The sequence below is a fragment of the Cololabis saira genome, chromosome 12 (assembly GCF_033807715.1).
Source record: "Cololabis saira isolate AMF1-May2022 chromosome 12, fColSai1.1, whole genome shotgun sequence".
NCBI lineage: Eukaryota > Metazoa > Chordata > Actinopteri > Beloniformes > Belonidae > Cololabis > Cololabis saira.
In genome coordinates, this window is record NC_084598.1 from 6,824,243 (window position 1) to 6,842,601 (window position 18,359).

Sequence of the window (18,359 nt, forward strand, 5' to 3'; positions counted from 1 at the left end):
GATAAAAGCTTCTGCTACATGACAGTATTATTATTATTATTATTAGTAGTAGTAGTAGTAGTAGTTGTTGTAGTAGAAGTAGTAGTAATAACATCTATATACTTCCACTCACTAAAATTATGAAAAAGAAGAAGTGTCACCATAACTATGCAAAAAGCTATATCACTATTTTACCAGGAAACTATAACCCAATTCAAACATTGATCAAATTAAAGAGTGGATGTGCCAGAATTTTCTTTGGTTAAATGAAGACAGAACAGAAATAATACTGTTTGAAGTCAAGGAAGGAAGATTAAAAGTCAGCACAAAGTACAGACTAAATGTTAACAAGATAGGTTACTCGAAATTAACTTGAGAAAAAGTGATGTACACTGGCTCAGAACGAACATGCAGAATTATCTGGTGTCTTTTAACACTCCCTGAAGATGAGCTGCGAGTGTGGGAATCAAGCCACACCTACCAGCCGCCTTCAGGAGACACAACAAGCAAAAGGAAAAAGTGAAAACAGAACCTAACAGTACCCCCCCTCTAACGGGCACCACCTGGCATCCTACTGGGCTTGTCAGTAAACCTAGCATAAAAGTAATTGAGGAGCTGTGGCCCTAAAATAAGTGACCTTGAGATGCAGGAGCACTACTCTGGACTCTACCCCTCCCAATCCACAAGATACTGGGAGCCGCAGCCAGGCCTGAGACATCCAGGACCCCTTTAACCGCGTAGGCAGGATCCCCATCAATGATAAAGGGGGGTGGGGAGAAACAGCAGGGGGGTGAAGATTTTACTCAACCACAGGTTTCAAGAGGGATACATGAAACACATTATGGCTCTTGAGAGCCGCTGGAAGTGTCAGGTGGACGGCATTGGGATTAATGATCCTCTCGATGGGGTAAGGGCAGATGTAACGAGGAGCCAGGTTTTTTGGAGTCGACCGGGAGGGGAAGATCTCAAGCGGAAAGTCTGACTTGATATTCTGGACCAGGGACCCGATTTCTGTCAGCCAGAAGACTGGAGGATGTCTGGAGGATGTTCGTTGAAGCACAGATTGGGCCTCCCGACAGAATCGTCGTGCCCATTGGAACTGTGCCTGGACTGAAGGAACAGCCACCTCCGTCACTTGCTCAGGAAACAGCGGGGCCGGAAATCCATGTGTTACCATAAACGGAGAGAGACCAGTGGCTGAACTCACCTGGGAGTTGTGGGCATATTCTACCCAGGGCAGGTGAGAGAATCAGGAGGCGGGTAAACTGGCGGCAACACAGCGCAGGGATGCCTCCACCTCTTGGTTGGCCGGTTCCACTTGCCCATTAGACTGGGGATGGTAACCAGAGGTGAGGTTGCTGGTGGCTTCTAGGGACCGACAGAAGGCCTTCCACACTGAATTGTGGGATGTGATTGTGAACTGTGGGCCCCGGTCCGAGGTGATGTCGTCAGGAATACCGTGAAGATGAAACACCTGTTGGATGAGGATGTTGGCCGTCTTTCTAGCAGATGGAAGCTTGGGAGGGCTGACCAAGTGAATGGAAAACCGGTCAATGATGGTGAGTATGGTTGTGTTACCATCAGACGGCTGGAGGGCGATGAGACGGTTTATTCCTGCTGCAGACCACGCAGGACCTGGCATAGTCCCGGATGTCCGTCGTCATGGAGGGCCACCAGAGGTGTTGGCGTAGAAGAGTGATGGTCCAGCGTATTCCAGGATGGCAGGCAATCTTAGACTCATGCCCCCATTAGAGCACCGATGATCTAACTTGCGGAGGAACAAATAGTCCGTTTGGAGGGCGGTCTGCAGGTGCCAGATGCCATAGTACGGCATCTCGGACCTCTTGTTCCACCTGCCATAGAACCTGACCCCAGGAGACATGAAGGCGGAAGGATGGTGTCAGAGGAGCCATTGTCCACAGACGGGAACTGCAGAGAGATCTGGCTTCCTGTTCATGGACCCTGGTCTGTAAATGAGACTAAAGTTGAAACGGCCTGGGAAGAGGGCCCAACGAGGTACGACCGGTTTTTCTGATTGGTCCAAACGATGAATGGCTGAGTTGTGCCCTCCGGCCAGTCTTGAAGGGCCAGGAAGACCACCAGCAGCTCTCTGTGCCAACATCGTAATTTCTCTCAGCAGGGGAAAGTCTATGAGAGAAAAAAAAGCACAATGGTGTAACTTCTTGGTGTAACTTCTTCTTCTTGTTGTGTTGTCCGACTAATGCTCCCTGATTCGTGAGAGCGTGGCAAACTCGTTCCCTCTCCGCTGGATCCATTGTTGGCCAGATAATTCTGTTAGGATCTGCAGTGGACCACTCATAGAGACAGAATCAACAGAATCCGTGAGTTTCAAAAATCACAATCCTTTTATTTACTGCCGCGAACAAAAAGTGTTGCACTGAAGCAGGGGAAGAAAACACATATGAAATATAGTAACAACAGAAAATCCTGGTCAATTGTGAACAAACCAGAACCATCGGGTCATCAGGGTAACGCCTAGTTTCTGTACTCAAAGTTAGAACCAAATACAATTAGGCAGCGTTCAGCTTTTGTGCTCCTCATTTTGGGACAAACTCCCAGAATGCATCAAGGCTGCTGAAACTTTCAGTTGCTTTAAAGGAGCATGAGGCTCCTTTTAAGAAATGAGACTCAATAGCGCCACCCTTCGCCACGACGGCCGTCGGGGGTACTGCAGCCAACAGCGAAGCCGGCACGGGAGAACGGGGAGAACGTGCATGCAGCATCATGTGACGTCACATCCACAGGACAGCGCGGGAAATTCGGGCCCAGAATTGCAGCACATTTTGCAGCACACAGCCTGTTCAAGGCAACGGAGAGATACGCTAGAAGGCTCATTCTTTTTGGTTTGGAACGCTTCATCTGACATTATTACTAGAAAACTAAGCTTAAAACGTATACGAATTTTTTTCATAAATCCTGCCTCAATCCTACCTCAAGCGCCTTTAAGTCAAGGTTGAAAATCTTTTTATTAACTGCTGCATTTCAGTAATCTCCCACAATGCACTCATTTGTTTTATTATTTTTAATTTATGTCTGTCTGTCTTTAATTATTTATTCTGCTTTTAAACTCTTCTTTTTCATGCATTTTTAAAATGTTTTTATGAAAAGCATTTTGAATAGTTTTTTGTTTTTTTTTTACACAAAATGTGCTACACAGACAAACTTGCCTTGCCTTGCTTTGCTTTTCTGAGGCATCAGATATTCAACATGAACTGATGTGACAGTGCTCCATTAATCTGAACCAGTGGTAGTCACTTTAGACCTCCAAATAGATGCTGTTAAGCACCAGGAAATTGATCATTTCATAACATGTCCCCTTTCATATCCCCCTGTTGTTCATCTGTACAATGTGACCACAGTAGAAATTGAGAAAATTCATGTCCTCAAAATTATATTTTGTTACACCTGTTTATAAGGTTGATATTTACACCGACATACCTTTTATAGACATTTTAAGCTATAACTAATTATACAATAGTGTTAATTTGAAAAAAGAGACCTTATTGTTTGTCAAATCAGTAGGTATGCTATATATAACATAAAATCAACAAGAACAATCCAAATTGTTATGAGGAAACTAACTCTTTTTTTTCAAACAAAATAGAATAAATGATACTGGAAGAACTATATTTTATGATGAAAATACTCAATCCACCTGAATCTGAAGTACTTTGCTTACTCTTTATTGATAAATTATGTCGTCAGTAATACGAAAAACAGTGAAAATACACTTTACAAGATCGGTGTGGCAGGGCGAGTGCCACGGGGGCCTGACCGAAGGATGGATAGACACAGAGTTTCGTGCAGACCCTTTATTTGTCACAAAACCAACATGTGCACAAGCATCACAGCATGACAGCAGCTCCTCCGACCCCTCGCTGCTGTCCGGCTGCAGGGTGCAGGCAGGGTGGAGAGAACCAGCCACTCAGGCGGATGGGACACAGGTACGTGTCCCATCAACTTCTCCACCCTGCCACAATCGGTTTAAAAAAAATCTGTATCTAACTTTCAAAAACTTTTATTTTTTAGGTAAGTGGCTAGTAGTTAACAAATGCATTTATCATTTAAAAAAATGCAAAGATGTTTATTCTCTCCCTGACAACACCGGCTTTTCCTTTAAACACCCTGAAAGGGACTCTACTCATTATGGCAAGCCGTTTAAATATTTAACAGCTAGACTGGATATGTGTTGCAGATATCCACAATTCAATTTTTCCTAGTCAAAAAGATCATTTTAGATATTACATTCTTCCTATCCACAATTGTCATTTCAGATATCCACAACGTCATTCTGCCTAGGACAAATGACTTCACTTTTGCCAGTCATGTGTGTGGGGTTTCTAATTACAGATATCTACAATTCAGTTGCAGATATCTGCAATGTGAATTACGGATATCTGCAACTGAATTACGACTAGCTGTAATTCCAGTTTCAGATATCTACAATTTAATTCTGACTAGTCCTAATTCCGGGCAGCACTGTGGCTTGGTGGTTAGCACTGTTGCCTCACAGCAAGAAGGTTCCTGGTTCGACTCCCTGTACTTTCTGTATGGAGTTTGCATGTTCTCCCCGTGCTTGCGTGGGTTCCCTCCAGGTACTCCGGCTTCCTCCCACAGTCCAAAAACATGCATAGTAGGTTAATTGATGATTCATAATTGCCCGTGAGTGTGAGTGTGTCTGGTTGTTTGTGTGTATGTGGCCCTGCAATGGACCCCTGCCTCTCGCCTGAAATGAGCTGAGATAGGCTCCAGCAGACCCTGCAAAGGATAAAAGCGGGTATAGATAATGGATGGATGGCTAGTCCTAATTCCAGTTCAAGATATCTTTAATTCCCCTCAATTGAAGATATCTACATCGTCCTTTTTAGATATCTTTGACTAGTCAGAACCAAGTTGTAGATATCTTGAACTGGAATTATGACTAGTCAAAATTACGTTGTAGATATCTAAAACTGGTATTACGGATAGCCATAATTTAATCGTAGATATCTATAATCAAGTTATAGATATTTTGAAATGATTTTTTATTAGAGAAATCTCAAATTGGAGATATAACTTCCACTCTGCCTAGTCAAAATGTAATTACAGATTTCTTGAATTAGAGTTTTGACTAGTCAAAGTGACGTTATAGATATATTTGAATGACAATTCTGAGTATTGGGGCCAGGTAGGAGAAAAATAAAAATTATATTTTAGGGGAGGAAGATTTTTTTTTTCCATTATGCACTTCGATAAAAAAGTCGAAATGTCGTGAAAAAAGTCGAAAAGTCTAGATTAATGTTGAAGTAGAATTTCGAGAAAAAAGTCGAAATGTCGAGAAAAAAGTCAAAATTTCGTGAACCCAGTCGAAATGTTGAAAAAAAAGTCAAAATGTCGAGAAAAAAGTCAAAATTTTAAGAAAAAAGTCCAAATGTCGAGAGAAAAGTCAAAAAGTCAAGATTAATGTTGAAGTACAATTTCGAGAAAAAAGTCGAAATGTCGAGAAAAAATTCGGAATGTTGAGAAAAAAATCGAAATGTCGAGAAAAAAGTCGAAAAGTCAAGATTAATGTTGAAGTAGAATTTCGAGAAAAAAGTCGTAATGTCGAGAAAAAAGTCAAAATTTCGTGAATAAAGTCAAAATTTTAAGAAAAAAGTCGAAATGTCGAGAGAAAAGTCGAGATTAATGTTGAAGTACAATTTCGAGAAAAAAGTCGAAATGTCGAGAATATTGTTGAAGTATAATTTCGAGAAAAAAGTCAAAATTTCGTGAATAAAGTTGAAATGTTGAGAAAAAAGTCGAAATGTCGAGAAAAAAGTCGAAATGTCGAGAAAAAAGTCGAAAAGTGAGGATTAATGTTGAAGTAGAATTTCGAGAAAAAAGTCGTAATGTCGAGAAAAAAGTCAAAATTTCGTGAATAAAATCAAAATGTTGAGAAAAAAGTCAAAATTTCGTGAATAAAGTCGAAATTTTAAGAAAAAAGTCGAAATGTCGAGAGAAAAGTCGAAAAGTCGAGATTAATGTTGAAGTACAATTTCGAGAAAAAAGTCAAAATTTCGTGAATAAAGTTGAAATGTTGAGAAAAAAGTCGAAATGTCGTGAATAAAGTTGAAATGTTGAGAAAAAAGTCGAAATGTCGAGAAAAAAGTCGAAATGTCGAGAAAAAAGTCGAAATGTCCTGAAAAAATCGAAATGTCGAGAAAAAAGTCGAAAAGTCAAGATTAATGTTGAAGTAGAATTTCGAGAAAAAAGTCGTAATGTCGAGAAAAAAGTCAAAATTTCGTGAATAAAGTCGAAACGTTGAGAAAAAAGTTGAAATGTCTAGAAAAAAGTCGAAATGTTGAGAAAAAAGTCAAAATGTCGAGAAAAAAGTCGAAATGTTGAGAAAAAAGTCCAAATTTCGTGAAGTCGAAATTTTAAGAAAAAAGTCCAAATGTCGAGAGAAAAGTCGAAAAGTCGAGATTAATGTTGAAGTACAATTTCGAGAAAAAAGTCGAAATGTCGAGAATATTGTTGAAGTATAATTTCGAGAAAAAAGTCGAAATGTTGAGAAAAAAGGCGAAATTTCGACTTTTTTATTTTTTTTCTCGAAATTGTATTTCAACATTTTTTTCGACATTTCGTCTTTTTTCTCCTGGCCCTAATACTCTTCCGTACATCCACTCATCTCCAACAGCAGTGAACAGTTTGGACATGCCCGACACTAGAGTTGTGTTTAACGAGGGTCCGTGAAGGCAGCACAGAGACAAAAGTCCTTGAAGTCGCGGAGCGTGAAGAGGCGGAGAGACTGGGAGAGAGAGGTGTTAGAGCCGACACAAGTCTCTCAAACTCACACACACGGCCGTCTTCCCTCTCGCAGGGTTTGGAATACTTTGCTTAAAGGTGAGTACCAAAATACAAACGAAATTTGAAAATATTATTTTCAGCGCCAACCGCCTTTTGGCTTTTAACTTGTTGTGAGAACTTAACCGTCTCCACGTATGTCATCACAGGCGTGAAAAAAGGGTTGTTGTTTTACACTTTTTTCGAACCGTCCATAACAACGTTCACAACAAAAACTGTTTTCATACGCGACCGATTTACTTCAGAGACCCAGAGATTGAATGATTTGGTGGGTGTTGCTGTAATTTGATCCGTGACAAAGCTGTCGTTGTTGAGGTGATTAACGGTCAGCAGAAACTGATGCTTGTTCCTCAAAAACACTTGGATCCGTCACTATAGACACACACAACGGCTATAGAATACATTTACATTTGTTACATTGGTTGTTTTTACTTCAAAAGTCTTGTTTCATGTCTGTAGTCTTAATTAAAACCTGTCCCACCACCGTGTATCAAACTTCCTTGTGCTGCAGATCTGTTGTTCCTCATATTACAGCTGCTGTGGTGTTATCTTTTGATTAATGTGACTCTTCTTTCTTTTTACAGAACCGGATTTTCCTCAGCCATGGCTGTAGAAGGGGGAATGAAATGTGTCAAGTATCTTCTTTTCTTTTTCAACTTAATTTTCTGGGTAAGTAGCAGTCAGTTCCCTTCTCCAGTTTCTTTTTTTATTCTCCAGTTTCTAATAAACATGTAGCTGAGTGTCTATGGAAAGACCCTAAAAAAGCTCTCTGACATGAGGTGGTTTTGTGGTTGCTGGACAAAAAGCAGCAGTAAAAGGAGGTTAGGGGTTATGTAATGTATTAAAAAAAAACTCAAAACATTTCTATCAAGAAAAATGATCTTATCTGTCTGGAGGTTCAGCCAAGGACTTGTGTACATGTTTTTTTTTCCGTGTGAGCTTGTGACTGAGCATGTAATTCAACTTTGTTACGGTACTGTCATGTTATTATACAGCATATAATCATTTGAGAAATCATCAGCTGATGAGCAAAGAGTCACAGAACCTAAGACACCCCCCCCTTGATGTAAACTTCCTAAATCCTTGCTGAATGTCTGTTTGTTAACTGTACGCTGCAACCCTTCACCCCGTCTGCGTGTTTCTGAGGTGGTGATGGAATGTTAACCTTATGACAGGATTTCACAGGGGAGCAGAATCATGTGACTCATCCAGATCAAATATTCTTTTCATTTTTTGCTGCTTCCCAGTCACAGTTGCACTAGTAGCGTAACAGTGTGGTGTGCACAGTGTACTCTGAGCACGAATGAAGCATATTTCATACAGGAGAAGAGGAACTAACGAATTACAAAGTGTTGCGGCTAATGCTTTACTTTTGGTGTTGCTATTGAGTAGTCACAAACATACAAACGTTTTAATACACTATAATGTAGATATAAACAGATATAAAGTGATTTTACATGTTTATTTATATACAGTCTATGTCAGAAATGATCTTCTTTTCTGTGAAAACATTTTTTAAATTGTTATTCATAACCTGTATACGACAAAATCCATTGATGAGTTGCTAAACTCCATGAAAAGAGGCTCGAGATTAAACAGAATACGTTTGCTGTTTCCAAAAACAGAAAGAAATGTTGGCGTGTTCTCCTGTCTGGAGAGTTAATTTGTTACACCAACAGTGTGACGATGTTGATTTTGCCACAAAAAAAAAAAAAAAAATCCTCACAGACAAAGCCAGCAAACACTCGCACTGGAAAAGCTGGGAGTGCAGAAATATGAGACTTTTTTTGCAAATTGATTAGTTAAACACAAATTTCAGCCCTACACAGTTTAACCAGGAAGTGCTTGTAAAAAAACTATAAAGTAACAGGAACCTAAATAAATGCTCCCACTGTGAGATAAATTAGTAACCGAATAACTAACAGAAGCACAGCAGCAGCATTATTGGTAGCCACTTATATTGAGTACTCGGTAATAAACGCTAAAGTTTGATTGTCTGTTGAGATGAAATATCAGGTATTTTGAAATCATAGGACATTTGTTACACATTATGAGTTAACAGAAATGGATTATTACGGAGAATAGTTTACATGCCATTAACTAATCTTGTTTGTCCCAGTGTGGACACCTGTCATCAGTAGATTGACATGGAAAAAACATTTTGGACACTACCTAAACTTGAAAAGCAAATGAAGCGCACTTTTTAATAATCAGAGAAATAGTTTCATTTCGTCAGAGCTTTATTTTCTTTTGTGTACATTTTACCCCAGGATTCAGGGAACCTGTTTGACTGTTTACCTTTTCTCTTCGCTCCTTTATATTTTCCATTATCAACTATTTGTCATCTAGTTGAACCTGGCTCAAATATTTACATTGGTGTAGACAACAAGAAAGGTCCTCAGCTGCAGCCGGGGATGTAACATCGCTGACATAAGAAACCTTTCTGATTATGGTATACATGTTACAGGTATCCAAAGTCACAGAAATATCTGTTACATAAGTTTCCATAAATATAACTGGATTGGTGAGACAAGTTGGAACTGGAGCAGTTATCCCAGTGTTGCTGTTTGAAATGAGTTAAGAAAAATAGAGAATTTACTCAGTAGAGAAGAGTGAAAAGTGTCTAGTCACTGAGGGTTTCTCTGTTGGAGTTGAGGGGAATTTCCTTCGTGTTGCTACCTTCAGTGCTACTTCCTGTGATGATATATCTGTTTACACTGTCACATGTTTGTCAGGTCATAAAGAGGTTTATGTCACAAAGGGCTGGTAGCTGAAACCAAAAATAGACAAGTTGAGTGGTTGACTCCAGAGATTTATTGACAGAATTTTTTTTAATATGGATGAATCATGCAGACATATGATCAGCGGGGAGGTTGAATGCCAGGCTGAGTGGGTGAGAGCAGGCTGGCCAGCAGTGCAGCACATGACAAAATGATGGGAGCTTTCTGAGGGGAAGAAAGCACAGGGTTAACACATATGCAGAGCTGCAGGGGTAAACGGTATTTGAGATACAGATCCAAATGTTCTCAGTGTTACTTGATCGCTGGAAAACAAGTGATCTAGCAAAGAGAGACTGAGGAAGATCTGGTGCTGGAGATGATTAATGAGATCCAGCCCAACCAGGGAACCAAGATTATTCCATAGAGATGAAAACACACACAGAGAGAAACAAGGGAAGACAGACAGAAACATGATGGAAGGAGACAAGGAGTAAGAAATTAAGAGAAGACAGAACTTGAAGTCTTATCTAAATATTACATGTGAGATATCAGGCATAAAAGGTTATAATCACACATAGTGCAGTGAAATTATGAATGATATTAGCAAAAATATGTTGCTTATACGTTACTCTAGCGGATGTTAATGTCAATCTTATAAGAAAGGAACACATTGGAGGCCAATATTGAATTCAGAACGTTGCCCAATGATATTTCAACTTTTGAATTGGGAAAGTCTTGGATTAAACCAGCAAACATTTGATGGAAAGATGATCTCTTTAACTCTGAAGTTCCAGCCATATTTTCAGCTATTTCCAGCCTTCAACAATAGTACAAGTAAAAACATAGATGTGGATGTGGAATACAAATTAAATTTGATTGATAATTCATTTTCATATTATTTTCAAAGATATGATTTGTAAAAAAAAGTAGTCTGAGGCCAGAAAGGTTTCCAGGGTCCACTGTGTTTACGTCCAACACACAAGAGCAAAGCTAATGATGTACCGGTAGTCTGTATAATCTCTGAACAGATGTCTGCATTTGAATATGTTGTTTTTCTTGGCAAGGGAAATCATGTTTGGTATCATAAGCTTTATGAAATTGTAGTGGCCAATCCCATTTGCCCAAGCTGTGACGAATGCTTAGATTTTTATAAACTTAAAAAAAGAAATAACATCAAAAAATATCAAGCATACCAACCAGGAGTTCTTGGCCAGATTCAGGATGTTTGCTGATTACACCGGAAGCCAAGAAGTAGTAGTTTTGCCCCCAGGGACATAATAATCAGATAAGAGATGTTTATAAAAAGTCATCAAACTTCACATTTGAGGGGCTGAACCCGCAAATGTCAAAATAGTCTCTAATAAATATACTTTTGAATTTACTTTTGCCGCTAAACTTCTGATTTAAATAATTCAGCTCTGGCTCTGCTAAATTATATTAGTGTATAGATAAACATATTATTCACATTTTGTGTATTTTTAGGGGGGGAAATTGTGATAATAGTTTTTATCAGTATGTAGTCAGAAGTCAGAAAAAGACACTGCATTTTTGAAAGATGACACATAAGTATATACAATACTTGATAATTGTGGTCAGCTTTTTCCATTCCTTATTCTAACTTCCTTCATCTTGTAATCCAAACACACTCACTAACGTGTCATACCAGAGTTCATTTTCACACTTATTAGTATTCTGTGTGAACTCATGATGAGGTACAAGCCTCCAGTAAAGCTGAAAGAATGATTATTCATTCATACAATGGACATACATGTGATCATGAGTCACCTACACAGTTGAAGTGGTTTTAAAAGGGTTATGACTCATGTTCACATTCATCCATCCATCATTATCTGTACCCACTTATTCCTACTTAGGGTTGCAGGGGATCAGCTGAAGTCTTTTGCAGCTCTCTTTGGGTGAAAGACAGGGAGTGAAGTGTATCACTCCATCCTCTAAAATCAGTTGCATTGTGAGTGATAAAAGACCTGTTTGAAAAACAAGCTTTAGTACATTTTTTCCCTGTTACCCGGACCAAAATATGTCCATATGCACATGTGACACCTAAGATCTCAGAAAACGGTGTCAGCTTTAGAAAACAGGTCCTTGTTTGTCTCCTTTAAAGTTGTCCTCAGACCTCAACCATGTTGGGTTGTCTCACATGGCTGGTAAAGGGAATTTAGTTCCCTGTTTGCTTAAGAGCACAGTGATCTCAGCTGATCATGACCAAACAACTAACGCACACAATGTTTGTGAAAGAGCTAATGTTGTCCCACACCCATAGCAGTAAAGCAGGATTTTATCACCTTATCCTTCACTGCATCCAGGAACTGGAGAATGTTGCAACTTGTGTCTGCGTTGAGCTGTGCTCATTGTGGTTTACTGAGTCATTCATATCTGAATCTAACCATATGACAAAAATGTCACCTAAAGAAGAACTTCCTAATAGTTCTAAAAGTATCCACGTGTTGTTAAGATATACATTACTATAGAGGGTCTGCATTGACGTCACTTTCCCACTGAACCACACCCCCTTACTCGCACTGAGTGGCAAAAACAGCTGCCACTAGTAGGGAAACTGTGGAGAAGACGGGATAACAGCAGATTATGGGCTTAAATTAGCGTCAGTTGGATTTGACAGTGACCCGTACAGTTACCAAGAACCAGTGGTCCATGGACATTAATATTTGGCCACGAATCCAGTTTCCTGATATTTATATGTACTTAATTTCTACGCCGGGGAAATACACGAAGCAAAGCTTGAAGGCTTACAAAAGTCTTGACGCTTGGTCCGACTTCAAGGCAGGATTTGTTGGCAAATTAAAGTGATGAGGACACTGAACTTTATGATTTGACCATTTAACGTTAGCTACCCAAAAATCCAACATTACCTGATACAAAATGGGAACCACAAATACACGTTTCGGTGCCTGGAATCCAGTTGTTTCTGTGAATTACAGTGATCCATTTGTCTCTCTTAAGCTTATTTTTCAGCAGTCTGTAAAACGATAACTCCGATTTCTTGCTAAATCTATGAGTACAGTCGATCGCACAACAGCTCTTTCCCATTTTAGATGTTTTCCAGTTGCTCAAACTGAAAGTTTACGCTGCCACTCAGTCTTTCTGACACTCAGTCTTTCTGCCACTCAGTCTTTCTGACACTCAGTGGGCGTAACCCGCTATGATGACGCATCTGTGACGTCATGCGCATTCCCTCTATAGCCTCTCTTGTCCTCCACAGAATTATATGAAACATTGCTTTTTCACTTTTGCATTACTTGACCTGAAGACTGTAGAAATGTATCCTTGAATACTAAACTAATCTTTTCCTGTCCGTCCAGATATGTGGGCTTGCGTTGATTATCGTGGGAATCATGGTTCAGATGTCTCTGCACAAGACCTTCATGATCAATGATGCATCAGCCTCTGGAGCTCCCATCGTCCTCATCGGAGTTGGAGTATTGATTTTCTTCATTGCCTTTTTCGGCTGCTGCGGAGCATGGAAGGAAAACTACTGCATGGTCACCACGGTAATCCACACTGCACAGTCTCCATGAAAACATCAAATAATGTTATTACATATAATATATCTAGCATAATAATTACTATGTGTTAATATGATTATTGAAAATGTATAATGTGTAATATTTTGAATTCCTTTTTACACCAGTTTGCCGTCCTTTTGTCACTGATCATCATTGCTGAGATCGCTGCAGCAATCGCTGGATACGTCTTCAGAAACAAAGTGAGCAGATACATTTACTGTTTCTTGTACTACATAAGACCTTCCAAGCAGAAGGACTGTTTGAACTTTGTCTTACATGTTGTGTCTCCCATGTAGCTCTCTACCGTCGTCCAGGATAGCCTCACTGAAATGATCAACAGTTACAAAAATGGCACAGCTGAATTCAAAGCCTCCGTGGATGGTATGCAAGAGAATGTAAGTTGAGTATAAAGTCACATGATAATTGTTTACTTAGCCTGACAACACCTTCTCATAACACTGCTGCATCCTGCTCTCTGCCTCTGCCTGCCAAACCTTTATTATTCTTTGCACCATCTGTTGACCCAAAGTTACATCCTTTTGCTTGTCCTCATTTACAGTGGAAGTGCTGTGGGGTGAACAGCAGTGCTGACTGGAGGAACTTTGACCCTGACGGCAACACAGTGCCTGACTCGTGCTGCTTGAATGTGTCTAAAGACTGCGGAAAAGGGGCCATGGCAGACAAAACCAAAGTGTACCAGACGGTAATACCCTGAGCTGATCTTTACATTTGATTTTAACATTTTTTTTTTAATGAGTTATGCAGGGTTTGTACGTTTTGAAAAACCCTGGAAAAGTCATGGAATTTGAAAATGTCATTTTCAAGGCCTGGAAAAGTTTTGGAAAAATAAGTTCACCCCAAAAGTTTTGGAAAAGTCATGGAATTTATTTTTCTCACTTAATGATAACATTTAGTAATAACAACCTATAAGGTAGCTTTAAAATTGACCAATAAATATTTCGTATCAAAAAGTCTTGCGCGTTCTCACGCGTGACGTGTCTAGCATCTTGCACATTATGCAGATCGGATCGAGTGACCACATTCTCCAACAGTTATTACAGTTATTACAGTTATATTAGATTACTATAAAACATATACTACATATAGTACAACATATTGCTGGTATATCAGTGTTAGTTTAAACAAATGTTTATTTTGTACAAAACCACAATTGTCATTAGATCTCCACTGTAGTGACTTTTTACATAGTTTTATTCCTATATTTCATTCATACTACTACGTTTACATGCAGTCAAAATTCGGGTTATTGCTAATATTCCGGTTACTGAAACATTCAGAATATTCCGTTTCCATGCGTGAGCAAACAGGGTTATCCCTGTATACATGGTAATTCATCATTTGGGATATCTGGATCAAACCAGCAACGCGCGGAGAACGTGATGACGCAATTCCCGTCATTTCCGCTTCTTCTTCCTGTATCCAAATTGAAAACAAATGCTGCTTGTGCAACTTTTCGCTCACCTTCTTGTATATCTTGCTATTCCCTTACTTTCTACCGTCTACAAATCCCAAAATGTTCATATCCTTCATTAAATTTATAAAATGATTAGTCTCCTCCTCACTCCAAAAGTGTGGCGTGGTCTTGCGTTTCTCCATGTTTAAAAGTACGTCCTGGACTCAAAAGACCAAGATTCCTTGCAAAAAGAGCATGCACAAAAAACAAATTCCGTTTGATGGGGATATCCCGTTTGGCGTTTACATGACCGAATATTCAGGTTTTAAAAGGAGTAACCCAGGGTTCATATTCGGGTTTTTAAAAACCCGAACACTCATATTCAGGTTATTCAAAAGGGTTATTGGTGTTTACATGGTCGTCCAAAACCGGGTTATTGCTAATATTCGGGTTTTAAAAGGGTTATTGACTGCATGTAAATGCAGTCATTGATGTTTTAGAGGTCATGTATAGTCATGGAAACTTGCTGCCAAGTCATGGGAAAGTCATGGAAAAGTCATGGAAATTTGTTGGTTAAGGGCATGAAGCAGTGTAATCAAATCATTGCTAGAGAAAGTGTTTAAATCTCAAGAACCTTGAACACAAGCTTTCCTTCCACGTAGATGAAATGTACATTTTGGACAGAAACATGACTCCAGTCACATAACAATGTTATTCTATGACAAAAAAAACACTCATGATTAGAGATGGGAATTGTTAAGAATTTACCGATTCGGTTCCTTATCGATCCTCTTATCGATTCTAATCCAGTTATACAGTACAAATATAGTGCAAATGACTTTGGTTGCATTAACACTTTAATTTTAAGTATGCACCAATATTTTGCACTCAACCTCAACTAAATCAAAGCTGGCTTAAGCTGAAAAACAGGAATCTTTTCAAATGAACATTTGGACATAAATATAATCACAATGATCAACTTTTGGACATTAAAAGTTTTTATGCAGATGTTTGGAGGGTTGGAGGTTTCCCCCTCCCCTGATGTGATCGAAGCTCTGAACCTGTTGCAACCAACCATCTAACTTCCGTGATATTGTATTCATGAGAATATTGCCTCTGTCAGAAAGTTTTAATAAGCTCTGTTAGACAAGTTGAGTGATTGACTCTAATTTGCATCTGTTAAAGTTAAAGTTTTTTCTTTCATCTGTGCTTTGCTCTGTTAGGTTGCACTTTTACATGACAATTGTTGTATCTTTAAAGTTGTTTTTCTTTTTTCGGCCCAAGATGCAGTGTGGTCCTTTATGCAGAAGCTCTGAAAGTTTAGTAAACTTTGAAGCTTTCAGTGTAAAGAGCCTAGAGATGTCTGTTGTGAATTGGCACTATACACGTGAAATTGAATCGAATTGAACTAAATTGTTTTGAATGCACATGTAGGTACAGTAGCAGGCCAGAATTGTCTGGGCAAATTACCTAAATAAACCAACAATTAAATGATGTCAGTTCAGTTTCCAGGTTCATTCTGAATGTATTTCTCTTTTTTTCTTTTAGGGTTGTCATGATGTGATTGAGGCTGCCCTGAAGAAAAACATTCAGTGGGTGATAGTTGCTGCTCTTGTTATTGCTTTGTTGCAGGTAAGTAACACGAATCAAAGCATCTTGCATTACAAAACACCTGCTACATGAAAGAATGCAACATGACAAAAAATTCTAGAAGTGCTAATATTCAACTAAGCATCTCTACTTAACCTTTTTACATCCAGAGCTTGTATAATTCATGTGTTTTGCGCTGGTCAAATGCAAAATGTTATCCATTGCAGTGGTGAAAATGATTATTTCCAGTGGTTTCATCTTCTTTCTGTCCTGTGAGATTTTTCTAGCTTGGCTTTCGAAAAATGAAACCGGGTGCAAATAACATTCTGTTATATTTGCACCATAAATCCAAGCCATCAAACATACAAAGAAGTTAAAGCAAGGTGTACAGTGTTTCTTGCCCAGACATGGGTTAATGGGCCCCCACCCTGGAGCCAGGCCTTGGGGGGGGGGGCTGGTGGCCAGGGGGCAGCCGGACCCAAGGGGACCTGTGTTTTTGGACCCGTGGGTCCGCCCTCCTGCAAGAGACGCAGTATAAGTGAAGGGCTGTGCAGGGCAGTTGGTGGCCGAAGGTTTGGGACTCGGCATCCAGACCCTCAGACGTGGAAGCTGTCTTTGGGGACATGGACTCAAACCTCTCTGGTGGTGAAAGAACCTGAGCTTGTGTGTAAAGTTTGGGATAGATATAGTTGGACCCGCCTCAACACACAGCATGGATTCTGAAACCAGTCTTCTCAAGAGTGGCTGGACCTTGTTCCACTCGAGGGCTGCCCGTAGTGAGAGGTGCTGAACCAAAGTGGGATTACTTATTCCCCCGGCCAGGAGCCTGTACGCTGGTTATCCCCAGTAAATGAGAGGTTAGCGTCCCTGTACCTCTGGGTTGGGGAAGGGACTCTAACTGTTGCTACTAGATACCCACTTCCTCAATTCAGTCAGGTTTGTTTCCAGTGCAAGTGGGACTTTATAAGGTCTGGCCTCTGTCACCAATTCGGTTTTATTACTTTTATGGACAGGATTTGTAGGACTGGAGGCGGTCTGGTTCGGTGACCTCAGGATTATGTCTCTGTTTTTCGCGGAAGGTGTGGCCTGTTGGCTTCTTCAGGTCGTCTGGACTGGTTTTCCCTTGAAAATGGGTGGAATGCCATCACCCAGTAAGGAATGAGGTGCTGCCTCAAGTGGAGGAGGTCTTGTTCACAAGTGAGGGAAGAATGAAATGGCAGATTGACAGAAGGATGGGTGCGACTCTATAGGTCTGTGGTCGCAAAGAGAGAGTTGAGCCAAAAGGCAAGGCTTTCTGTTAACCAGTCGAAATGCATTCTGACTCTCATCTATGGTCATGAACTGTGGGTAGTGACTGGAAAAATGGGATCATGGATACAAGCTGCTGAAGTGAGTGTCCTGCGTAGGACTCCTGTAGAGAGTGGGGGAGAAGTTCCCCTACTCAAGAGGGACTTGGACTAGATTCGCTGCTCGTCCACATCGAGACAAGCCAGTAGTTTGAACATTTGGTGGGGATGCCCTCTGTATGCCTCCCTAAAAAGGTGTTTTAGGCATGTCCTGCCAGGCAGCGGTCCCAGAGCAGACCTGGGGTCATTCTGAAGGGATTTGATCCCTTGGCCTTGGCATTTCCCCCGAGGAGCTAGAGTGGATGTATGTGGATGTATGTCACCCAACACATTTTACTGTGGACAGTTTATGAAAGAAAAAAAAATATCGGTTCATCTCGAAGGACCAATTATTTAACATTCTGCATTCTCTTTTTCTTTTCAGATAATGGGCATTGTGTTCGCCTGCATGTTGATGAGAGGCATCCGCAGTGGTTACGAAGTCATGTGATCTCCACCTGAGTAGGTGCTGACTGGGCAGGCTACAGTAACTGAGATCTTCTTTCTGCAACTTGCTAATAAACTTGCTACTAAACACAGCAACATTTTCCTCCCTTATATAGTTTGGTTATATTTTCATAGTTGAGCAATGTCCCCACTTTTATATTGTACATGCATATTAATATTAGAAAAGGTTAATGTCCAATCTGATGTTAGTTCATGTTCTTTGTTAAGAGGAAGCCCCATATCTCTCTCTTCTTGTACCGTTCTTCTGAATCTAATTTTGGGTTGAGTTTCTGTGTTTTGCTTATTTCCAGTTTTAATTTTTTATTAAAGACCATTTAAAATAATACATTTTGAGTTTACTTCAAAAAAAAGCTAAAATGCATGAAGCATGGAAGTATTTATTTCATAGATCTTTGACATTGTGTTTGACGAATATTGG

At 39.9% G+C, this 18,359-nt stretch overlaps 1 protein-coding gene across 1 annotated transcript; it reads left to right on the forward strand.

Moving 5' to 3' along the window:
• Positions 1-6,707: 6,707 nt before the first annotated feature.
• On the forward strand, positions 6,708-18,264 carry cd63 (CD63 molecule). Its single transcript, XM_061735314.1, has 8 exons — positions 6,708-6,861; positions 7,407-7,491; positions 12,881-13,069; positions 13,210-13,284; positions 13,381-13,479; positions 13,644-13,787; positions 16,047-16,130; positions 17,859-18,264. Exons 2-8 carry the CDS (start codon positions 7,426-7,428, stop codon positions 17,922-17,924), a joined length of 723 nt encoding a protein of 240 aa, XP_061591298.1. The 5' UTR covers positions 6,708-6,861; positions 7,407-7,425; the 3' UTR covers positions 17,925-18,264.
• Positions 18,265-18,359: the final 95 nt, after the last annotated feature.